Below are 25,730 nucleotides of genomic sequence, written 5' to 3' on the forward strand. Positions count from 1 at the left end.
GCAGGTGATGTACTTGCTGACAAAAAATGAGCCCAGATGCAGGCCAGCTGTGCTGACTACACACACAACCCTCCCTCCCCCTCTCTCCTTCTGTCCTTGTGATGTCGGGAAGGGTCAAAGAGTAGTAGAAGCAATGTATTTTTATATTTTAACAGAAAATTGTACATTTTCTTTATTGGCATGACCATGACCAAGTATAAATTTCATAAATTATAGACTATACAATATACAGTACACAGTAACGCTATACAGTAAATTGCTACACTATATAGTGTAATGAAAGTTCATACATTCATACCAATATGATGAAGCATTATCAATACAGTGAAAAAATATTTTCCAATTTTCCAAATATCTATCTATAATAAACAATTTTCCCCCGGGGATAATAAAGTATTTCTGATTCTGATTCTGATATAATACTATTTTTACAAATTGATGAATTTATATTGTTCACCACACCATGTAGGTCTATAGTATTTCTGATAGATAGATAGATAGATAGATAGATAGATAGATAGATAGATAGATAGATAGGAACAAGCAAACAAGCAAATAAACAAAGTCCGGTCCTGGTTAACGTCATGACGTAACGTACGTACTCCTGGTTCGAGAAGTTACGCAGGACGTGCAGCGGTTCAAAGAGGAAGGAAGATGGCGGATAACAAAGGCGAGGAGGATATGGAACCGTCTGCTGATACGGACTCAGTGCCTTCAGCGCAAGAAAATGAGCAACCAGAGACGAAAGTCGAAAATGCGGTAATAGTCATTGAAGAGAATACAAAGGTTGGCGAAGAACCACAGTCAAGTGATACCGCTACCGAAGCACCTACACCCACTAGCGACGGAGGGGACGCTAGCAGCGGCGGAGCTGCCGCTGCTGCGGGAGGGGAAGCCAGTGGTAGCGCTAGCAACGCCGTCAGCCCGGTTCGCTCCAGCAGTACCAATGCAGAGCCAACGGCGGCCGAAACCACGACCGCCGGGGATGCTCCCGGTGGCGGACTCACCACTGAAATGTCCCCCCCTCCGACGGCTCCAGCGGCCGCGCCGGTATCCACTCCCATTAATTTATTGGATACGTGCGCAGTGTGTAAACAAAGTCTTCAGAGCCGAGACTGTGAACCAAAACTTCTGCCTTGTCTGCATTCGTTTTGCCTCAAATGTATCCCGCAACCAGAGAGACAGATAAGTGTACAGGTGCCTGGACCACACGGGCAAACTGACACACACATAGGTGAGTTTTTCTCGAGTAAGTCAGCTACCTGTGAACAGTCTTCTGCTCTGTCATCTGATGTTTGATAAGATGAATTGCTGTCTGTCAGAAGGTCGTGTTGTAATAGTTGGAGGGGTAAACTTCAATTCCCATTTTTTGGTGAAAACTGAGATCGGCTAAGAGACAGCTGGGAGGATGACTACACCTAAACACACCGATGCTTACCGGCCAGGGAGTTGAATTTCAGACTATTGCCTTGCACAGAAGAGGGTGGCGTGTGTGTCTGTGGTTAAATACACTCCTATCTCCCTTAAGGACATCATTGGTCCAACCGTTGATCACTTCTCCCACAGTAGTGAACAGGTGGCAGTAAGTAACCTGAAACCAAACCACCAGTTCAGTTTTAATTGGGGAAAAGGACTGTTAAGACACCCTATGTATGTGCCGAATCGATGATGGTACCGAAATAATTTGCAACAGACTTCACTTTATCATACTTGCCATAATAAATTGTAAAGCAATTTTAATTTACCAGATTTCCAATGGCTTTCTGTCATGCCAGTCTCTCTCTCTTGGTTTGGCTATTAATTTCATGAAGATGAACAGATGCTGATCAAGCAATGTTGATAATGCACCACTCCATAGTCGGTAGCAAGTAATCAGAGTAGAGTAGGAGGAGTAGAAATGTAAAGAAATATCCATAGAGGATTCCTTGAGATCCAGATGTCATGTGTGCATGTAAACAGCATGTTATAGATTGATACATGCCAAATTGTCTAAATGACATGTATCAAAATACAACTTTGGAATATGTCTATACTGTTATCTCTTCTCTTGTAATTATTATATCTTCATCCTGGAATTAGGGCTGCACAATATGGTATTTGAAAAGATCTTACGATTGTGATTTGATTCATGGTTTGTGATTTGGTTAATCATTTTTGCATCTCAATTTTCATTTTAACTGAAATACTAAAATCTCAATTTGTTATGGTCTGTACCAAACAAACATGTTATCTTACATCTGGAAAACAAAATGTGTATGCAAGGGCATTACTACAGCACTTCATTATAATGCTGCTTTGTCACAAATGTAACTTTTACCAAAAATTGCACGCTCCTGCAATTTAGGATATTGCGCTTGGTTATATTGCAATTTTTCATTACATTTTAATTAATAGTGCAGCCCTACTCGAAATTACAAGATCATTTGATAAAACAATGAGGTCAACAACTCTTTGATTATATTTTTTTTTTCTCTCAAAATCTTGTGAGAAAGTTAAGTCATAAATACGAGATAAGTTCTCTTATTTGTTTTTCTTTAGTGAGTGGGATTCAATACAATTTCCAGTGTTGTTTAAATGCACACACAAACTTGTCTTGTTCATGTGTTTGCTGCCTTATTGAGCTTAAAAGATGCACACATCTCACCATCTGCCTAGTAGCCTCTATGATATTGATACATTTTTGGGAAGCTTTATTATCAGATACCTAGCAAGAGTCCCAAGAGTCAGTCAACAACAGTTCAGCTGGTGTACCAAAAGCTTCATTCATATAGCGAGCAGACTAAAACTACAGAAAAAAATAGTTTTGGTATTTGGAGTTTCACTTCCCCTCAAATATAACAGATGAGTATCAGAATCAGAATTCCTTTATTTGTACCGCAAACGGGGAAATTTCTGTGTCACAGCAGCCAAACGGCAAATGTCATTTTGTACTGGGAACTGTTCAATCAGTTATCATCCTCCATATAGCCACTCTTGAAGGGAGATTTCAGCTAATTTGTCTTTGTTGTCATCAGGTGACATTTTGTAAAGTAACTCTACTGATAATATACTGGCAGATGTCTGGATTCGCTACAACATCAGTGTAGAACTGACCTGAGCACTAGCAGTGTACACAAAATAAGTGTCGTATTTCAAGTTCAACGGAGGGACTCTTACAAGTGACTCTTGTTGAGATCTCATATTACTCTTTATTCTCCAGTTTTTATCTACATGTGTGAACTTTTACCTCTGCACAGTACCTGCCACCCAGCTTGATATAATTGTATTAGTCTCAGTCTCAGTGGAGAGTTTTAATATCACATGGTCTAAATGCTGTTTTCAGGAATTGCATTAGTATTGGTTTCAGGAGAGTTTCAGAATCACATGGTCTGAATTGTATTTACAGCACTGCCTGTCACCACAAAGGATTGCTTCTTAGTAAGGCTGCATGATGTAGTAAAAAAAAAATCATTTCACAATTATTTTGACAGATTCTGCGATTGCGATGATTCACAATTAGTGGGAATGATATTTTTTGCATCACAATTTTCATTTACACTCAGCTAAAAGTACTACGATCATAACGATGTGAAATTTGTTGTGGTCTACAAAAAAACCAAACATGTTTTATTACATGTGGAGAACAAGAAATGTTCAATTCAATTCAATTAAAAAAACTTTATTTGTCCCCGGGGGGGCAGTTTAAGGCAAGGCACCTGGAGCAGTTATACGCAACACAACACAACACTTAACAGATATACAACACAACACAGAACAGTCAGCTAGTTAAAATAAAAATTGAAAAAAATGTATAGATTAAAATAGAGAAATATAAAGGTATAAATAAGATAAAAAGAGATATAGGCAGTATTTACATAAGGTGCAAGTTGGTACTGAGGTTGTTATGAATGTCCATATAAATATAATAAATAGATAAAGTGGGGATGTGCTGTCAAGAGTGTGGACAAAGCAGCATTGTAAGTCCAACAACAGGTATGTTGGCAACACCATCTCTGTAACGCTGCAGCACTTAATTATAATGTCTGTCGCACATTTTACCTTTTTATAAAAAAAAAATTGCAGCTTCTGCAAACTGGATATTAAATTCTTGACCACAATGCGATTTAGATAATGTTTGGATTGACTGAACATTAACATATTGTGTTTTTAGGGGGAGTTTTTTTTTATCTCACTTCAGCAGACAATGTGGTTAATATGATAAGACTCAGCCCTACAATTTGAAAGTGATATGGCAAACTGTTTTCACTTTGAATGTTCCTTTGGTCACAGTTGCTACAAGACTCAGTAGTTCCTGGGCTGAAAGTTTTGAAGAGGAGTCTTACAACATTTCTTATAAGTTAACATAATAGTGAACCATACAGCTTCTGGTACAGTCTTTCCAAACGACTTTCCTCAGTTTGTCCAAACATCTCAGGGAATTATTAATTCACCTAATCCACCTTAGCAGTTAAATCCCACCAAAAGTTTATTAGTAACCAGATGTATAGCATTGATTAACTTAGCTTCACATAAAGGATGACTAAGTATGCAATTCCTGCCCAGCAGCCTGAGCACTTATTCAGGCTACTGATTGATAGTATTAAATCCTGTTCCTTACCTGGTTGGAGGAAAGCTGGCTAATAAGTTATCAGAAGCTATAGTATGTGAATATACACATAAAATGAGGAAATGTAAAAGCCAGGTGAGTAAACTGCTCATATCAGAAGCAACTTCCCTGCTACCCACCTGTATCAACTAATTCATTCATGAATTCACCCTCATTTTCTACTACCCCTTGTAATGTCAGGTATAATAGGTGGTAGCAGCTTGTTAATGCGACACCCTGTGACATGCGTTGTTGCGTCTCACTAATATAGACCTTGAAATATCCAGAGGATCCTGTCAGGTGTCTGGACAATGCTTTATCTGATGCACATAGTTAGATTTGCATTAAGCTGCACAATACTACTTCATAACTAGATAAGTCATGTTTTAATCTGCATGATATTTGATGTCCTGTGAGATTTCTCTATTTTCCTGTGTTTTGAGGAAATTTAGTATTATTTGGATCCCACTGTAAGATGTGGTTGCAGCTTGCTCAAGTCTATCAGTTGTACTAGTGGTACTGAGCACATGCTTAATGACTAAATTAATATTTGGCAAAGCAATAGCTGTATTCTGTCAAATCAACCTGTTAATGGGCTTAAATATTCTTATAGTCTTGTTTACCCCTCATTTTCTTTACTAGAGGATTGTACTGATGAATGTAGTGAAACACAAACCCCAATCCTGTTTATAGTAAGGTTTTAATTGTGGATGTTGATTTGAAGGAGGAGGGGGTACACAGGAGATATAGCTGAGCATGGACTGCTCCAGTTCAAAGTGACAGCTGTGTGGCACATTTGTTTGTGTGTGTGTGGTTTTAGGGGTTGTGTTGATTCCTCAACGCAATCCCAGTCCAGCTGCTCTCACAGCCAATCACTGGGGGACCCATGCAGCTGGAGCTTACACAAACCGGCTGTGTGCTGCTCAAGCCAGTGTTGTCTGGCTCAAACCGGCTTAAACTGGTTTTTACCTCAGCTACAGGAATGAGATATTATTATTCTAACTCAATTTAAATAATTTATTTTAAGTTTAATCTTGTGCATAATATTAGACTTTAGAAAATAAATGCCAACATTAATGTGCTGAACTAATTATTTGTTGGGGTGTTTGATTATAGCAGTAATTCAACTAATTCCATTAACGAAGCAAACTAAAGTGATTAAGTGGAATCAGTCCTTGTTGTTTGGCAGAGTGATTTAATATTCTAATAAAACTGCCAAGGATGACAGGATTTAATCTTTTGGAGACGAGCACTAAATCAATTAGCCCCAAATTAATGGGCAGGAGGTATCCCACAGTGCCAAGAATTTTTTAATAACAGGAATTTACCTTAAGGAAATTATGGAAATAAGCAGAAAGTCTACTGTAGGCCTCTTATTATCTCTCTTATGTATGGCTTTTCCCTCCCTTTCCAACTCAAATGCAGACAGCCTCTGTATTGGCCACCTCCTCTGTTAATAATTCCGACAAAGACAGTTTTTTTTTTTATGCCAAAAACTTGTATGCCATTCATCAGCAGATCACCACCTTAGGCATCAAGATAATAACACTTAAAACAATCTCTGCAAGATCAAGGTAATGGATGAATTGTTGTTATTTGTGAGACAAACCAATGTGTGTTTGTAATGAAAGCAAAATCATTCGTTTCATGCAGCAACACCTATTTTAATTGCAACTATTGAACTGATTTATTTACATCGCATGAATATTTGATTAGAAAGTAATTACAGTTTTTTCATTAGCATCCATGTCATGAGACCCAGTGTCTCCAAATTAGTAAAAAATTGTGTTCCACAGGACAAATAAGACACACATCTTTAACTGGATATTTGTTCTTCAATTTTATTTCATATTTTCATTGTTTTTTTTGCCCCCAGTAGCTTCCATGTGATGTAACCCAGTGACTCCAAAGCGATTCCAAACTTTATTACTACACTGGACAAATAGGACACACCTGTCTCTATTAGATTGAAGTGGTTCTTCCATTTATTTATTCATTTTGGTTATTTATTTTTTTTTTTTTTATGTCACATGACCCACTTGTTGGTATCTGTTCACTGAACACATTGGAAAGCTGTTTTCCTTCTTAAATCTAAGTATTTGTACCCCTTTGTCCTTTTCTGTCTTGTTTCTTTGTCTGCCCTTTGCCTGCCTGAAACCTTTTTAAAGGTTGATGCGAGAATGGATAGGCCAAAGGAAGGGAGAAAGGACACTCTGCTGAGTGCCCTTATGTGATTAGTTGTTAAGTCCTCTCTTGATCAGGTTTACAAATGGTTAGGTTTAGGAATGAGTAGTCTTATGTCTAGTTAACAGTTTGAATCAGGCATAGAGAGGCTGTATTATGTGCAGTCTTTTTTGCGGTTGGTTTGTATAACAAACAGCCAGGGTGGTGCTAATCCTGGGGACTGTGACCTGCATTTTCCTCCATAGTTTCCCTGGTAAACACACCGCCATCTTCAGCTCTTGCAGTACCTCTTGACTGTCTTGCTGTTTCTCTTCTGGGGTCATACTTCTCCTCTGGAGCCGCTCTTTGCTGTTGAACTGTATCTGTGCTAGAGAGAGAGGACATGCCTGGTGTCCAAAGGGTGGGCTGCCCTTCATGAGCAGCATGTAGGCAAACCCTACCTTGCCAAACTCAAGTAATGTTAGTCCTGTGTCCAAGCTTGGTGTGTGTGGAGGGGCAGCCCGCCCTGAAGACACCCGACCTTTCCACTCGTACAAAAGTTTTGCAGGATCTCACAAAAATTTCATGGAATATATATACAATACATACAAAGGTTTTCGGAAGATCATGCAAAAAGTACCTCTTAAAAATGTAATTAATTTTCAATTCTCATTCCTTTAGAGTTAAGGGAGCAGGTTCCCTTAGAGTTAAGGAAATGAGAAAGTAGGGCTTCCTAAGAACTTGTGAAGCTTAATTGTTACTGCTTGTTTGGCTTTGTTTTAATTTTCCTTCAAAGATCATTCATCAGTGAAATCTCACTAAGCATTGAATTTGTAACCCATTGTTTGACCTTTTGATTGAAGTCCCCCCTTATTTTCTGTATCTTCTCTGTCTTTAGTGAATGTTATGCGCTGTTCAGTGTGCCACCAGGACTACAAACAGAGTGACATTATTGACAACTACTTTGTCAAAGAAACCACAGAAGCTACCAGCACGTCTGATGAAAAGTCTGCACAGGTATGTCAGAACAGTTGGCCTTGTGGTCATGGTGTTTTGTACATAAGTGTCTCCTGATATTCTCATATTTTATTTTATAATAAAATGAATACAAGAATCCATGAATCGGGCCAGTTTATCTAGTTATGCACAAGTTCAGTTTAGCTCATAGCATATATAAATACTAAGAATCAGATTATACACTAATCATTGTATAATCCCTTTTTCCGAATATATGACGGAGCTTAGTTTTGTTTTGATTGCTCTGGCTTTCCTTTAGCACCACCAAATAAACCCCACTCTCTTGATCAATTACTCTGACGCAATTTTTGCATTGTACAATCATGTTCACATTTCAAATGAACCACTTGATTTTAGAGAACCCATTTAGTTATTGTCACCATCAGACCACACTTTTCAAAAGATTGCAATACCTGACACCTTTATCAAGTAATGCTTATTCACAAAACACATTTATGGAGTACAGTGTTGACTAAAGACACAGTGATAATAATATCAAATCTAATTGGTACCTCGTGGATTACTTTTTGGTTTAATTTTTGCTATTAGAATTTGTGTAGTATGACAATCACCATGTAGTTCGGCTTTAATACACCAAACTGTGTTTTCTATACAAGTTATGCAACTCTTCACAGAACTACCAGTATAAGGAAGTTAGTACTTTGACATCAGACATTTTTCTTCAACCTGGATGTGTTTTACATTGTCCTTAAACAAGTACTGTTAATGCGTTGCATCAGTATTGAGACACATTGTTAGGAGTTTCCCATTCAGCACCAACACTATTCTATGTAGAGTTCTTTCAGATGCTTATTGGTGTTATCTTCTCAAGGTGTGCACAAGTTGTGAAGACAACGCAGGAACCATAGGCTTTTGTGTGGAGTGTGGAGAATGGCTGTGTAAGACCTGTGTGGAGGCCCACCAGAGGGTCAAAATTACCAAGGATCACAAGATTCGCACGAAGGAGGATGCTGACGCTGATGCCGCCTCAGGTAAGATGGCTGACCCACACGTTGAAGGGCAGACCGATGTTTACTGAAGCTAAAACTGCAGAATTTTCAACAAGACAAACCCTAGTTGAAGCTGCTGCTGCTGGGGTGTTGCCATGGTAACAGTGCTGCAGAGTCTGGTTGCTGATATGGTAACTCTTGCTCAGGGACCATACATCCTGAGGCTCTACCCAGATACAACTACTTTAATGCAACTTTCTTTTCACGCCGATGATTTTTGTCTCATTAGTTCTGTCCTCGGTTTCTATGATTAATTTGCCTCCATAGATGTTTCTCTCTGTACAGATGAGCATCAGTGACGTTTTTTCTTCTGTGTGTCTATAGAGTCCGTCAGTACGTCAGGGCAGAGGCCTGTTTTCTGTCCCGTCCACAAGCAGGAGCCCCTGAAACTTTACTGTGAGACCTGTGACACTTTGACCTGTAGGGACTGCCAGCTGCTGGAGCACAAGGAGCACAGGTAGCTCATCGTAACACACATCTATGCTATTTCTAGTTTTCTCTGTCGCCTGTCACCTTCTCTGACTGTTTTTTTATAATGTTTATGTTAATTCAAATTTGCATATTGGTTGTAGACTGGTTTACTGTGTTTCAGACCATTAACTGCTGTTGTCATGCACTCAGCATTACTGCTGTCAATTTCCCAAAGCACAGCATAAGATTTGTGATTGATATCCTACCGTAGCTCATTTCAGTACATTATGAAAATCAGTTGCAGGGAGCTGAAATATGCTTCAGACAGGTAATCCATCACAGTGGAGCATGTGGTCACCTTAATGTTTGTGGAACTGGGAGTGTGACTGCGCACAACAGCTTTTCTGCAAGTCCGACCAAAAGGTTTCAAGATGTGTTGGTGATAAAAAGGGAGTCAAAATAGCGGATATAAATGGCCTAGCAATATAGTCCTGTATAAATCTTTTTTTCCCACATTTGTCAACTAACTTATATTTATGTAGCTCATTGTCTTGTCAAGCCTATTCAGAAATTGCATGTAATAACACAGTTGCTTTAGTCAACCCAGCCGGCAAAACCTAACTACATAATTGGAAAAAGGATTAAAAACCTCAGGAGAGGCAATTTCTCCCCCATATGCCCCTTGATATTTCAGTGGCATTTACTGTAATTGAACAAAAACCTTTGGAAAGGTCTGACTATGCTAGACTACAACATATCCACTACTATAAAAGCCAATGCGAAGTCCAACAAAACGAGTTCTGATCACACCCCTGTTCTGTGCTTCTTTTAGCACTGACCACAAGTGCATTTGGAATCATATCTCGAAATCCTCTCAAGGTGTTAAATCAAATCAGGAACACAGGGAGCCGACCTAAGTTATCAGCTGATGTACCATCCAGCTTGCTGTTCTATATTTAGAACACCATATAAAATCTTCAGTGTTAGGTTGGTTTCCAACAAAGCAATTGGTGGATGATATCAGTAGTTTGAAATCCTTGTGATTTGAATCTGGAGCCCTGCTGGTTTTTCATTTTAGTCATCTAATCAGGGATTGATTTACATCTTGCAAGGTGAATGGAAGATCCCGCTTAGTAGGACAGAAAATTAATTATGCTTTTACCTATGATGGCAAAAACAGTAGTTGCATTCACACACGTTTCCTTAGCAGTGGTGATTAAATTGCGAACATTCCCATTTGACAGGGGCTCTTCATTTTGGCCCGTTTGTGAACTTCTAATGATATTTCGTCCCTAGAGGCCAAATGTATGTTTTGAACACAGTTAGTAAAATCGTGTTCATTCACTTCATTGAAAGTTGTTGATGACTGTTAGAGTGACTCTTCATCTGTCAGGTACCAGTTCCTGGAGGAGGCTTTTCAGAACCAGAAAGGCATCATTGAGACCGGCGTGACCAAACTACAGGAAAAGAAGAACTACGTCCATTACTCTGTCTCTCAGGTTCAAAGCAGGTGCGGGTTTTTCTTCATCAACTTCCTCTCCAGTGCTGTCTGTTGAGATACTCACTATATGTTAACACCTGACTTATGCAGTCAGTGTACGTAATTGTGGCTCATTTCTCTTTCACATTTTCTCTTTTTTTTTGTCTGTTTTTCATTCAGGTTAAAAGAGCTGAATGAGACACATAAGAAGGTGGAGCACGAGATTAAAATTGCAGTATTTACTCTAATTAATGAGATCAACAAGAAGGGCAAATCCCTACTGCAGCAGTTGGAGGTAAGATAATATTAATAAAAGGCAGTCTGACTCAGAGCTTCATGAGGTGCTGCAAAGTAATTAAAAAAAATAATCAGTACCTTAATTGTAATGGATTTTAAACAAAAGTTGTTCTTGTTCAACTCTTGCGTGTTGACTCGCTGTTACTGAACTGAAACATACGAATGTCTCTCTTCACTGATACTACACCACAATGTGAAAATGTGTTTTGCAAAAAGCTTTTTGTAGCTTGTGTGGCTAGACTGCACAGACAAATCAACCTTCTAATTAAATGATAGATTTTGAATATATCTTGATTTTCTGATGCATTCTGTTTACTTAATATTTCATCCCATGAATTAAAAATAGTTTGAATTTCGTCCTCCTGCTTTATCACAAATTTGATGTGATTTGTTTTTCTTCACTTGGTTCTATCACTGAATGCAATTTGTTGTATATCATATGCTGTCATACTTGACTACTTCCCCATTAGCTGTGCTGTGATTTATTTAATTGTTTGTCTTCGCTGCGTTCTATTCTGGAGTGCTGCAATAACCCAAACCCCCCATAGGGATCATTAAATTTTAATCTAATCACATCATCTGATTGATCTCTATGCATACGCCAACATCTTTGTAGTAGCTTGGAAAGCAATATGGCTTGGTCAAGGCGCATTCATTTAACCAGAATAATCTCACTTTCTGTCCAGAGTGTGACCAAAGAGCGCACTATGAGGCTTGTGGCTCAGCACAAAGATACCACCCAGCTGGCCCAACAGATCCACCATGTGCTCAGCTTCTGCTCCTGGGCCATCACTACTGGGAGCAGCACGGCGCTGCTTTACAGCAAGAGGCTGGTATGTTTCTCTTGAGCACCAGAGCGTTACATTCGACTTTGGTTGGATCCAATATTTTTACTGTACCTAAGAAGTGTCACCAGTTATAGTGTCAAATTCTGTATTTGAATATTTAAGATGTGTCTGCAATAAACTAAATCAGATGTAGGGTTGTATTTAGTATATTAGTATTTTGCTGCCCTGGAAGTCTGTATTACAGAAGTTTAAGAACATGTCATTTTATTTAGAGTACACTAATGGCTCAGCCTTTTCTACTATCTAAACTTGCAGAACCAGCTTTTTTTCCCCCACATTATGTTGATGAGATTTTTTTTTCTTTTGGGCTCAAACATGGGACATTTTTGCCACGTAGATTTCACTACTTACCACAAGACCATCAGCAAATTAGATAATTGAGATAACTTAATGTGGGATTGTGGGGTAATGCTCCCAAATGGCATGTTGACAAATGAACTATTTGTTGCTCTGAGATAGCCAGGCTTATTCTGTGTGTGTGTGTGTGTGTGTGTGTGTGTGTGTGTGTGTGTGTGTGTGTGTGTGCGTGTGCGTGTGCGTGTAGATCCTGTTCCAGCTTCGCCAGCTCTTCAAGGCTCGACTGGAGCCAGCTCCCCAAGCCAACGGAGTTGTGCGCTTCTTCTGTGATCCCACGTTCTGGGCCAAAAACGTGGTAAATCTAGGTGAGAGAGGCCTTTTTACTTATTATCCCTCATCAGTCATTAAACCCTTTTAAATAATGACTTTGATTTTTTCTAATCAAGCTTACAACTGAGAACCGTCATAATTTGCCCTTAAATTCAGATAGAGTCTTGCTTTGCTGTATAATGGCCATAAACATCATGAAAAAGAAGCAGTGAGCAATTGATCAATGTGTCCTGCTGCATATATTAAGTAAAGGAATATTTCATACTTCATGCAGGTGCACATCTTTAAATTGTTCTTAATGTTGTCTTTCTTACTCTTATTGTAGGTAATTTGGTAATTGAGAAGCCGCCTCCTCCTGCACAACCGCCCAATATGATGGTAGGAGGACCGCCCATTTCGACAGGCCAAAGCCACGCCGGCAAACACCAAGGACAGATCAACCTAGCGCAGCTCCGTCTGCAGCACATGCAGCAGGCGGCATACGCACAGCAGAAGCAGCAGCATCAACATCAACAACAACAACAACAGCAACACCAACAGCAGATCCAGCAACAGATGCGCATCGCCTCCCAAATGTCCCAGCAGCATCCGAGACAGGCAGGCCCACCTCTGGTTCAGCAGCAGGTACAGAAAACATTCACCAATCAATGTACCTCTGTGGAATAGAATGGAAATTTGCTCCAATTGTTTGCTCACGTGACTTGTCCAAATATACTAATTTAAAAAAAAAAATCTGCACCAGGTTGGATAAGCAAAATGTCCAAATGTCTTGTTTTCCATTTTAAAAAAAAAAATATTTATCAGTATATTTAGTTTTGGATAAGATTCTGTCCAGACCGTTGAGAGCTTTACCAGAGTCTGTCTATATGAGATCAGGATTATTCATAATGGAGCCATCTGAAGGGATTTAGTGACAAATTTCCATAAGACTTAATCCAAAAAAAAAAACCTAACAACATGTGGGACATTGGCTGAAATAGAAGATCTTAGAAGGTCTTTTTTGAAAGGGTTCTTTCTCAGTTTTTTCTTCTTAGACCATACCAGTGTTTTGCATTTTTCAGGTGTTTCAGTTAATTTCAATACATCAGGAAATCAACTTGCAGAGAGTTTGAACTTGATTGAGATACAGTAAGCAGGTTCTTACCTTTTATTTTTATTTAGAGTTTTTGTACATTGAGTGAAAAGTAATCGGTGGTTTGTTAAAGGAGCACCTTTCTATTCAAGATTTAAGAACCAGCAGCAAAATAGCATTGCATGCAACAATTAAATAAACCTGGGTGGTGTCAAAGGGATAATTGGAACTTAAAAACAAATTTACCAATCTCAAGCAAGGGTTGAAGTCTCAAGAAGTTGATTTTTATTCTGCACGAAAATAAATCAAAATCAAATGAATTGATTACTTCTCTTTCTCTTCTTTTATTTTGGTCTTTACAATCTTTAATGGCTGTAATAAAAGACAAGAACCCATAGTGGTCTCTTAAGGTCACTTAGGACAGAAGATACAAACTATGGGATTTAGTGTTGTTAAAACAAGGAAAAACAAACGAATCATAGCATATGAGAAGCTGCAACCAGTTAATATTTGGTATTACTCAAGGATAAATGCTTGAAGTGATGAATTGATAATTCAAGTCTTCAATTGTTTTCTGTAGATCGGCAAATCCATAAATCTACTTTTCATGTCAGCAATAATATGTGTTGCTCCTATAATTGCATGACCCTGAAAATGCTCTGCTGTTTGAATGAATTGCCATGATTGTGTGTATCCAATGATCTGATTTTCATATAGTCTGTGTGATTTTTTTTTTTTTTTTTTGACAGCCTCCAAGGCTCATCAGTATGCAGCAGCTACCAAGAGGGCCTGGGGGCATGAATGGTGGGCCAGGTCCCCCCATGTACCCTTCCTCCCACCATATGCGTCTCCCAGGTCCACCACAGGGCAGAATGCCTACGGCTCAGCCGAGACATAATGGCCAGCAGTACCCCCCCATGATGCAGCCTCAGCTACAGAGACAGGTCAGTACAAACACACTCCGGTTTCACCATATGGAAATCAACAAACAGATGAAATTTGGATATTTGTCGTACATTTTATTTTGTTTTTTGTCTAACACATTTGTTGCTGTTAATGTTGGATTAACTGAAACTGATGTGCAAATGTGACTAATTGTTTAATCCAAAATGTCAGTCTTACTGTAATAGCAATTACTATAGAGACACAGGATGACAACAAACAGAGCCTAACAGCCTGCCTCAGAAATAATATACAGTATATGTAGTATGTTGTTTGTTTACATCCTTTTTTATCTAATGCATCTAATGCAAAACGATAAATCGGAAGACGAACGGACATAGACGTGGGGTTTTGTAAAATATTTAAAATCCAGCATTGTTTACATCTATGTTTACTAGCTTGCAGCCTTCCTCCCTCCCCCCCGTCTTTGTTGTCACATTGCAGCTTATCTTAGCTTGTTACCACCACCTGTGGATCACTGGAACAGAATGACACTGTTGACATGACTGATGCACATGTACAAGTTACCCAATTGGGGACACACTCTGAGGAAAAACAGATCCGTAGCTCTACTTGAGGTCTAAAACTTCACAGGGAACCTTTAACTTGCATATTTTCTGCCAAAATTAAATTGAAAATTAAAATGTTATGTCCATTTTTTATTCAGTTTCAATGTACTTGAGATTGTACTGAAAACAATACATACAGGTTTGATTTTGGTGGTTAAAAATGGAATTTCAAACATAAAAATGTATTTTTTAGCATTATTTTATGCAAACAAATGGCTAATTAAATTAGATTGAATTACTTGAATTAAATAGTGAAATATCTGAACCTCCCTACACATGCAGTTGAGCCGAGTTGTTCAATCAAAAAAGTTGTTTTATACTATTTTCTTAGCATGGTGCAAATGTACTGTTTCCTCATTCACATCACACTGCCTTAGTAATGTATCTATACATATAAATCTGATTATTTGCTTAAGTCAAATAATATATACAGTATAAAATGTACACTGCCTGCATGTAAGACTAGGTAAGAGGAACCCCCACTATATCCAGCTCCTTTTTCTTTGTGTCCAGATGTCTATAGAATCTGAGATGAGCCACCAAAGGTTTCGTTTCTTACTACAATCGGGGGTTTGGCACCTTTTTCCTACTTTGTCATTTGTGTGTCTTGTGCAGCATGTGTTGTCGCCCAAGTGCATGATCATGGAACTATGTTGTTTTACCACGAAGAATATTTTATAAAACTGCGTGAATGACCATGATCATTGTTTCTGTCTGCCCTCCTTTCTTGCCCTCCTTTTTTCCCTTCTTTCCTGTCATTGTCCTTCCTCCCCTCCTTCCTTTGTCCTCCATCCCTCCCTCTCTCTTTTCTGTGCAGCATTCCAACCCGGGGCATGCAGGCCCTTTTCCAGTGGCATCCCTACATAATGCCAACCCCACAAGTCCCACCAGTGCCAGTATGGCTGGTGCCCATGCTCACCGCAGCCCTGCCAGCCCCATCATAGGTCCCATCGAGCTCATCCCTTCCGTCACCAATCCTGAGAACCTGCCCTGCCTACCTGAGATCCCGCCCATTCAGGTGCGCATATTATAACTGTTTCTTTGATTCAGCCAGGAAAGGATCCATAACATTGTTTTTATTCACCTACCACTTTTAGATTTCTGCCAGTCAAAATATTTTTTTAAATTAAAATTATAAAAACACATGTGTATTTATATATATGTTTGACCAGGCAGCATATGGAGAAATACAGCTACAAAGTATGACGTGGTGCAGGAGTAGACAAATTTAACTCTTAATTTAAAAATTTCCCAATATTGGAGAGTCCGGTTTTCATTAAACATATGTTTATTTTCACAAATTCATTGAGCTCTTGAGTAACATACTTTTCTGGCATCATTAGCTGGAGGACGCAGGTTCCAGCAACCTTGGACACCTTCTGTCTCGTTACATCACAGCCAGCACGCAGCATCAGCTTGGCTCAGTGGACATGAACCCCTCACCTGGACTGTCCACACACTCGTCTGGATCTTCAGGTACTCACATGTTCATTTACATCTATGAGAACTGAGCCTTCCCAAAGTCCTGACTTGAACCCCATCGAGAACATGTGGACTGAGCTGAAGAAACGAGTCCGTGCCTGGAAGCCAACAAATTTAGTTTACTTCACCAATTCTGTCAAGACGAATCAGTTAAAAATTCAGCAAGAGGACTACCAGAAACTTGTGGATGGCTATCAAAAGCACCTAATTTAGGTGAAATAGCCATGAGACTTTTAACCAAATATTAGAATTACTGTATGTATATATTTGACCCAGCAAATATAATATATGTTCCTCTCATTACATCACAAGGAAATGAGTTTTAGAAATCATTGGAACTCAAGTCTGCCATGACATACATACATTTTCTTTACAAGTTTATGTAAACTTTTGACCATGGCTGTATGTAATAAATGGGATTAGACACAAAAGTGATAATTCTGTAAGCAGAAAATTACCATTACATGATTGTCATTATTATGATATAAAATGATATAGTGTGAAATATTGGAATGTTGCCCATCACTTTATCATATCCTGTATCTCCTTCCTAGATACTCTGGAGAAATGAAACTGTCATGTACTTGCACAATAAGAAGTGATCACTGTTGTTTCATCACCTGTTTCCTGTCTCTTATCTATCTGCAGGTCTGTCGAATGCACACACACCAGCACGACCTTCTAGCACATCCAGCACAGGCAGCAGAGGCAGGTAAGACGATCCCAAGCTGTTTTTAAAGCAAAATACCCTGTAAACATTTGTAGAAAATTAACTAAGCAAATCTTTAATTTGTCACTAGTTGGGTAAACGTAGCTGCATGTGACAGAGGAAAATGGCTAAACTTGCTAGTGTAATAGACACATTAGCAGATTGTGAATGCTTAGTCGTTACATTCACAGTTTTTGAAGGAGTATTCATTTGAGGTTAATTCTCAACTCCTAAATTGTTTACTGGTTTAATTTGATGTTGCAGAGCACTTTGTCTCTCTCAGCATTAACGCCACAATTATGGCAAAATGTGTGTCTATATGTGTATGAGAATGAAAGACAATAGAGGGCAGCATAGGTTTGTGCAAAGAGTGGGCTGGAAATGGTGTTAAAGACATTGGGTATCACATTACAAAATGTTCGCTCAAAAATCCTGTATGTTTTGCTTCTACCATCTCTCTCTATAACCCAACCCACCAATACATAATGCAAATCTTTGGCCAGATGCTTTCAAATTGAAACTAGGGATGGGATATCTGTTGAAAGATACATGAGATGAGGGTGGGTGGGTCAGACAGTTATTTTGTCTTTTTATGTAGTAGATTAAAAATCAAGTCACAGAAGTTATGATCCCTGTATAGTCTCAGCGAATAAATGATTTGAGTTGTTATTAGTAGTTATCTGTTTGATGTTATTAATAAGTTTGCAATTGCATTAATAACTTCTCTGTCGTTTGTTATTGTGTGTTTAAGCTGTAGCTCTGCAGGAAGGGCAGGGGCAGGAGGTGGAGCCACAGTGGAGCAGGTGAGGGTGAAGCAGGAGCCTGGTACAGAAGACAGCTACAGCTGCCCAGCCTCTTCTATGAAGACGGAGCGGGGGAAAGATGGCAGGAGTGCATGCATGGTATGAATACTGTTCTTCAAGAGTTAGTTTTAAAAGAAGCTTTAGGGTTTGTGAATGTGTTAACTAGGAATGGACTATATTGAATTTGTATGCCTCCACGACAGCCAGGGCCGGAGGCATTATGTATCCATATGCACGTACGTCATAGGTCAAAGGTCGAGGTCACTGTGGCCTCATGTTAGTCTGGGCCATTCCTGTGAACGTGATATCTCAAGAACGCCTTGAGAGATTTTCATCAAATTTGGCACAAACCCACACTTCGACCCAAGGATGAACTGATTACATTTTGGAGGTCAAAGGTCACTGGAACATCACATCTTGTGAACGTAATATCACAAGAATGCCGTGAGGAAATTTTGTTTTATTCCCATATCCCCCACCACTCTATTTTCACTGTCTGGCAATTGTATGCCTCACGGAGGCATATAACCGCCAGGCGGTAGTTCTAGTTGTGCTTTTGTTCAGCTCACATCAAGATATGCTCACCCTGTCACATGGAGTCTCCTTCCAATAGCTTATTATGGAAAGACAGCCTAGGTGTGAAGGAGGGCTGTTTTGGAGTGCAGTAAAAGTACTTGTACTATGATAACACTGTTTAGTTATTTATGATCTTACCTAAAACAACAGACAAATGTCCTCAGCAAGATATGCTGAAAATACAATGTAAATTAGAAGGTATTGAGTATAAACAATATATGCCTAATGGACCAGAACTAGAGGATCCTTCTAACTACATTAATTGGCGTATACTGGTAAAAATGCTTTTGCGTTTGTCTTGGACATACTCAGATATGCCCCTCTCATTTAACACAGCATCACAAGAGAATGCAGTATGGACAAAATGGGAAATGGATGAAAATAATACATGTGCTCCATCCTTACAAACAGTTTTGTAATATATGTGTTTTTAAAAATGGGCCAGATATTCCTAAGATTATCATACCATCTTAAAACATTCTAATGTTTTTGTGTGCATTTTCCACCAGATGAGCAGCCCAGAGAACAGCCCCCTCCCTGTGTTGGGAGCCATATCTGCAGGCCAAGATGCTCTCAAGGCTTTAGGGGAGCGGATCAAAACAGAACCCCAGTCTGAGACCCTTTGTTCTGGACTAAATGGCTCCTCTCCTTCCACTACCACTATGACCTCCACTACCTCGTTATCCGCCGGAAACAGCAGCAGCAACGCTGGCGCTTCGCTCACTAATGGAAACTTAGACAAGGGGACAGAAACCAAAGTGGGGCAGTCAGCTGGAACAGACAACTCTGGTGGGAAAGAAGATGATCCCAATGAAGATTGGTGCGCTGTCTGTATTAATGGTGGTGACCTGCTGTGCTGTGACCGCTGTCCCAAAGTGTTCCACATGAAATGCCATGTACCCACCATAAAAATCTTACCAAAGTAAGTGATCGTTAACAGTGATTTCTTTTTCTGTTCTGGTGATGTATTTTTATAACTACAGTTTAACCGCTGTTATAGCCAGGGCATTCCCAAATTTATGAGAATAAGAAAAGTGTGACTTTATTACTTTTTCATGTCAGGGGTGACTTTCTCTGCACGTTTTGCCGGAGTCTCAACAGCCCTGAGTTGGAGTACTGCGAAGACAGCCGGAAGATCACTGGAGAGCAGAGCTTGAATCCTGAGGACCAAAGGGTCAGTACAGCCACTGCACGCTCAAAGGCCTTTTCATGATAAGAACGAGGCTTTCTACACTTTCTACTGTGTGTGTTACAGTGCTGTGAGTGACATGGAGCTTCAATTTCCTTGAGGGAACCTCCCAAAAGGATTAATAAAGTTGTCTGAGTCTGAGTTGATTTTCTCTCCTCCTCTCTCTGCAGAGATGTGAACGGCTCCTGCTGAACGTCTTCTGTCATGAGCTCAGCGTGGGCTTCAGGAAACCTGTTCCTAGCTCTGTAAGTAGCTCTACATGACACACACAAACACACACAGATCAGCCAGTTCCACTACCTGTTGGCCCCCATCCTGTATCTTCTGTCCTGTTCTTTTACTTCTATTTCTCATATGGTGACAAGCTTTTATTTTTCCTCCTCTGCTTTTTTCAGTCCACATCTACTCTCATCTTTGTAGCTGTTCTGAAACAAAGATGTTTGAAGTACACATGGTTTCCACAGATAAATACACGTTTACTTCGCTGTGGAATCAACTGCACTTTAGTTCAAATTCCAAATGCTTTTAGTCTTTTGCAAACCAGGAGAATTTTGAAATGCTCTGAAAACACCTGGCAGCAGCTGTTTTGTATCCAGTGTGCTGGAACTGTGTTTTATTTCATTGCTTGCTAAACTGTATCATTTTTTTTCCCGTGGTCAATAACCGATTAGTTCATTGATTTGTCTCGTCAGGCTCATTATTTTATGAACTCACACAATATGCTAAGGCACGCTTCTGATGAAGAGCTTTACAAATAAACCTAATTTCATATAGCCTTCATGTTTGCAAAGCAGGTGCCTGACGGTCATAATCACGTCTGATTAACGAGTTTTGTAGATGGTTGAAAGGAGAGGCGATTTGTATTTTCCACATACTTGTGACAAGTGGAAAATATTGTTGAGCTTTATTTCTGAACTGTTTCATGTGTTTTTCTTCCATGCTTCCTTGCTACAACATTGCAACACATTTTTTATTTTAAATTATTTTACTTTTAGTCAGGTAATGATTAATCAATTAGTTGTCAACTAGTAAATTGATCACCAACAATTTTGATAATTGGTCATTTTGAGTGATTAAAAGACTCAAAAGTTTTCTGATTCCAGTCTCTTGGCTCCTAATATTTTGTGGTCTCTTTACCCCTCTATAAGAGTAAACACTGAGAATGTCATCTTGGGCTTTGGGAAACACTGATTGACATTTTTCCCATTTTTTGAAATTGAAATTATTCATTAGTTGAAACCCTACTGTTTAGCAGTGTGTACCTCTCGTCTTGGGCACACGCCATGTGATGCTTCATCGCCAGTTTAGTTATGAGTGTGAGCTTTCTTGCATGTTTTCCTGTACTATCTCCACATTTCCTGGCTGTCTCTACTGTAAAGCTATCCAATAAAGGCCAAAAATATAGACGGTGCAGTGCATTTTGTTCTGACCAGTCACCACCTGTTTGTGAAATCACTAGATTCCCTGCTAGAACTAATAATCATGCATCAATGTAAAGAAATCCAAACTACCCCCAAAGACACCGATAAGTTATATTTCCCGAAACTTAAACCTTAGTTCCACTGGCCTTTGGAGACTATTGTTGCTGTCTGACTGCAAGCCACATTGTTGCAATTGTCTGATCCAGTTTTTTTCAACCAGGTGCCGAACTACTACAAGATTATCAAGCAGCCCATGGACCTGAAGAGGGTGAAGAAGAGGCTGCAGTTACGGAGCTCCCAGTACTACCAGTCCATCCAGGAGTTTGTGTCCGACATGCGCCTGATCTTTAAAAACTGTGCCAAGTACAATGAGGTGAGCAGCATGAGTCTTGAGCCTGCTTTGGGAAATGGCATCTGCTTGTGTGTGTGCATGCAGACAGAATTATATGAGTTGTAGTTTAAATTGCCACCAGGTAATTACATAGCTTAGATACAATCACTTGACTATTTACAAGCTATACTAAAACACTAATGAGTAATTTCCAGAAATGTAAGTAAACAATGAAAAAAACAGATTAAACAGTGTCCATATGTCAGTGTTTCATTCCATATATCACTTCAATAAGGCCAGTGCAAACCAGTATATTAGTCCAACCTTGTGTAAAGACACAGCCTGACATTGGTAAAGGAAGTCGTGCTTACAGCCTGCAGAGTGTGTCCAGTTTTATCCACCTACTAACACTGGCTGTTGAAGGATGGAGTGTAAAGACGTCATTGCTTTAACTTCATTCTTGCTGCAGGAGCACTGTTTGAATCCTGTTAACACTGTCTGAACCACACTGATAAATCACAAGTTTGGGTTTTAATGGATGACAGTGTTCACTGAATTATTTCATATTTCACTTCATCTTTAAGTATATTCTTATGGGGGGTGATATTTTTGAATGTATATTGGATGTATTTATTTCATTAGATTCTTTACATGTGGATGCTGGTGTGGGTATCCGTTCAATAACCTATGATACCATGCACCGTCTGTGTATATTGGAACACAGTCTTGCTTGATGTCGGTCTACTATAAAGTCCAGTGTATATCATCATGTATTATACCTTCCAACCACATGAGGGAGCTTCTGTTTAATCGAAAAGTGAACACTGTCTGGAGCCAGACTACCCGGAGACATCACCATTGGCTCATGGTGATCTTAAAGGCTCTGAGCTTTGCAGGACAACCTCACCATATATATAATGTTCTTATCTAACCAAATTAACAGCAAGCCAGGATCTAACTTGGGAAGGATGTTAATGTTTGAGACACCTTGTGTCATTTTAGTCTAAACAACTTAACAATATAGAGCAGAAAGACATCATCAATGTAATGTAATTAGATTACTCAAGTCCCTTTTGCTAAAGTAATGAGAGCAGAAGGAAGTCCTTGTTTAGAGTGCAATTACTCATGGCAACAAAAATGAAGGGCTAGACTGAAGATGGATTAAAGCTCTTTTTATCGTTTAATCTTCCAGAACTGAAGGTTTTTAATCAAACAAATCTTATTACAAAAAAATTGAATTTGTATGATTAAAGAATCAGTTTCACTTCAATAATAGAAACTGCCTTTAGATGTTTCTTCTGACATTTAGAACAGCTTTGGGTCTGTCTGTTGAGCAATTAGTCAGTCTTGCGTAGGTAATAACTTATGTATCTAAGCCATTTGTATATGTGTAGGAATTAGAAAAAGTTCTGATTACTTTGAACCAACAAAATATAAAATGTTAGCTAGGAAGGGCTGTCCTATTTAATGCTGTCCTTGCCAGGAAAAAAACCTGCCTTTCAGAGGCTATCAGAAGTTATAATGAAGAGCTGTGGAGAGCAGCAGTACTTAAAGCACTGGTTAATTGAGGGCTTTGATAATGTTAATAGCATTCCTACTTCAAGAATAAACTATATTCAGTCAGCTACAGTTACATAATCTATGATTGATTTGTTCGTGTGATTACATCAGTTGTAAAGATTACATTTTTGACACATACTCTCAATATATAGAACCTTTGAGAGTTGTGTGAAATGTGTATATGTAAAAAATATATAATGTATGTACCCCCAAACTGAATTTGAGATTATTTAACATTATCATTAGTTTCTTGTTGTCTGTTTGACTAGATAGACCTAAGAAGACCTAAGACTGAGTGTAGACCTGACTTGCTGTTAATTTCTGCAGTACTTAGTGTTGCGCACCTTGTAGACCTGAGCACAGTAGGCTGTAAACAGATTTCTGATCTGTTATCTAACCTGCCTGTGCTGCTGTGAACTCTTTTCTTCCCCCTGCTGCTTCACTGTGTTTGTTGTAATGTTATTGCCCCTCTTTAGATGTCTCGAATAATCCAGGTTTATGATGAGGAGAAAAAGATTAATACGCAGGTAAGACGTTTCAAGTAGAGCACGTATGTCCTGTCCCCTCCCACTGACGCTCCAAGAAATGTTTTTGCCCTTCACCTTAGATAATCATGAGAAGAAGACTTGGGCAGTCGTAGAGTTTCAAACTATAATGATTACACATGAAAGGCTGAAAAAAATTATTACATTCTTCCCATTTAATTTTAATGAAAGGTGATGAGAACAATGTGATAGATTGCAGGGTGTCCAGAGGTCCTGATAATGTCTAAAGATGTCTCAATGTGTTGATATTTGGTTAAATTTACATCAGAGGTCTTGAAGTTTATTCTGTCAGCACTGCTTGTTGGATTAGGAGGTGCTGTTTCCAGCCATTTCTGTAACTTTGCGAAACCAGCAATCAAGACATTCACTTCCACGTCATGCCATGATTGGTCAGCTATGCGGATGTGAGACAGTTTGCAGGGTTGGAACTTCTCATTTCAGGGTGTGACCACATGAATGGTTCATTCTAAGATGGATTTTGGTTTCCTCGGCTTTCTAAAAACCAAGGATGTACTGGCTGTGACATTACAATCTTTTTCTTAATGTGAGTGAACCCCTGACAAGAGAAAAGAGAACATCTACAGAATTGTTGTTTTTTTGTGTGAGTGATTTAAAAAAAAAAAAAATGTTTTGAATGTTAACTTTGGTCTAACTGGCATTAAAGGTTTCTAACAACGTTTAAAACATGCGCTGCTGGTTGATTCATTGACCCCGGAAAAAAGTATTTAAAGCCAGCCTTTTTGAAATGTTGAAACTTCTCTGTGAGTTGTGGAAATGCTTCATGGAGCCACAGTGGGACAGGGAGGCAGGATATCTCTGCAGCAAGGTTTAGCCAGGGCCACCCTACCACCAGGAGTGTTAACCAGATCTAATTTGTCTCCTCATTCTCCTCTTCCTCCTCTCTGCCTCAACCCATCCATCTCTCCTGCTCAATGGTATTCTCACACCCGCTTCCTCCATGTCGCTCTTCATTCCCTTCCTCTTCCTCTCCCACCCTCTCCTCCTCCTCCTCCTCATCTTTCGGCAGGCGGGATCGGAGATGGCGATATCCGGCGAGGCAGTGAGCATGTACTTTGAGGAGAAGTTACAGAATATGTTCCCAGGGCAGAGCTTCCCTGAAACACCTGAACCCGAGGAGACTGCGGAGACAAACGAAAAGGAGGATGATGACACAGACGACTCTGAGGACGACTTTGTACAGCCCAGACGCAAACGATTAAAAACAGAGGACAAAGTGCTCCACATCAAGTGAGAACCACCCTCAAAAGAGACAAGAGAAGTGAAGAACTGTCTTCCTCACATCCCACACTTCTCTTTTGTTTGAGGCAGCAAATAAAAAGGACGAGATTCGCTGTACAAACTGCTTGTTTTATCTCATCCTTGCCTTTGAAAGAATTACTGTCAACTACATTAGACATCTGCCTTTATCAGAACTCTTGAGGACAGAAACATAAAAGAGCTGCATTTCCGTCTGATTTCATGGACACTCGAGAACTCGCTTGTACAGAGTTTGAAGTAGGACTTGTTTTGCAGTAGTTTGACGAGTTTAACGGTTGGTCCCTTATTTTCTATCATACATTTTCATTTGTAGATTTGTTGTGACAGTTGCTTTACAAAACATTTAAATTCCCTGTTCCCAGTTCTCAATGTATTATATCTATACTTTGACATGAAACCTACCAAGTATTTGTATGACTTTGTGGAAACGTTATGTAAATAAGAGAATCTAGCCCATTGAAGGTATTCCTACAGTATAGATGTTTGGGTGCGTCATCAATAAAACCTGTTCTTGAAATATATCAAAGAAAATGTGTGGTGTGGTGTAGGTCTGGGGTGGCCAGAGAGCCACTTAAGGAGAAGTTCACGTAAATTACAAAACAACAACAAAAACATGTTCTGGCATACCCTTGTTGGTATTTAGCCATGTAAATAAATTTTGTTTAATTTGTCATGATGCCTGTTTCCAAAACTGCTTCACAGTGGAGGTGGATGGAATCACATTTGTGGTGCTTACAAATTCACAACTGCATCCCTTCACAGAAATGGTGTATAATAGTCAGCAGCACGCTGGGAAAAGTAGAGGTGTTGCTAAT

The 25,730-nt window shown here is 39.3% G+C and overlaps 1 protein-coding gene across 3 annotated transcripts; it reads left to right on the forward strand.

The window, feature by feature from the left end:
* The first annotated feature begins 629 nt into the window (after positions 1 to 629).
* trim33 (tripartite motif containing 33) lies at positions 630 to 25,436 on the forward strand. Of its 3 annotated transcripts, XM_084366676.1 has the most exons (21): positions 630 to 1,234; positions 7,647 to 7,765; positions 8,598 to 8,757; positions 9,100 to 9,232; positions 10,580 to 10,696; positions 10,847 to 10,961; positions 11,650 to 11,796; positions 12,356 to 12,473; positions 12,764 to 13,062; positions 14,260 to 14,454; positions 15,535 to 15,591; positions 15,839 to 16,039; positions 16,365 to 16,497; positions 17,152 to 17,215; positions 17,964 to 18,114; positions 19,101 to 19,513; positions 19,654 to 19,765; positions 19,951 to 20,025; positions 21,422 to 21,574; positions 23,569 to 23,619; positions 24,665 to 25,436. In XM_084366676.1, exons 1-21 carry the CDS (start codon positions 655 to 657, stop codon positions 24,887 to 24,889), a joined length of 3,618 nt encoding a protein of 1,205 aa, XP_084222802.1. In that variant the 5' UTR covers positions 630 to 654; the 3' UTR covers positions 24,890 to 25,436. The 3 variants fall into 3 exon arrangements, with proteins under 3 accessions (XP_084222802.1, XP_084222803.1, XP_084222804.1); XM_084366677.1 differs by lacking the exon at positions 23,569 to 23,619; XM_084366678.1 differs by lacking the exon at positions 15,535 to 15,591.
* Positions 25,437 to 25,730: the final 294 nt, after the last annotated feature.

Source organism: Pagrus pagrus (assembly GCF_965226575.1).
Source record: "Pagrus pagrus genome assembly, chromosome: 11".
NCBI classification, from domain to species: Eukaryota; Metazoa; Chordata; class Actinopteri; order Spariformes; family Sparidae; genus Pagrus; species Pagrus pagrus.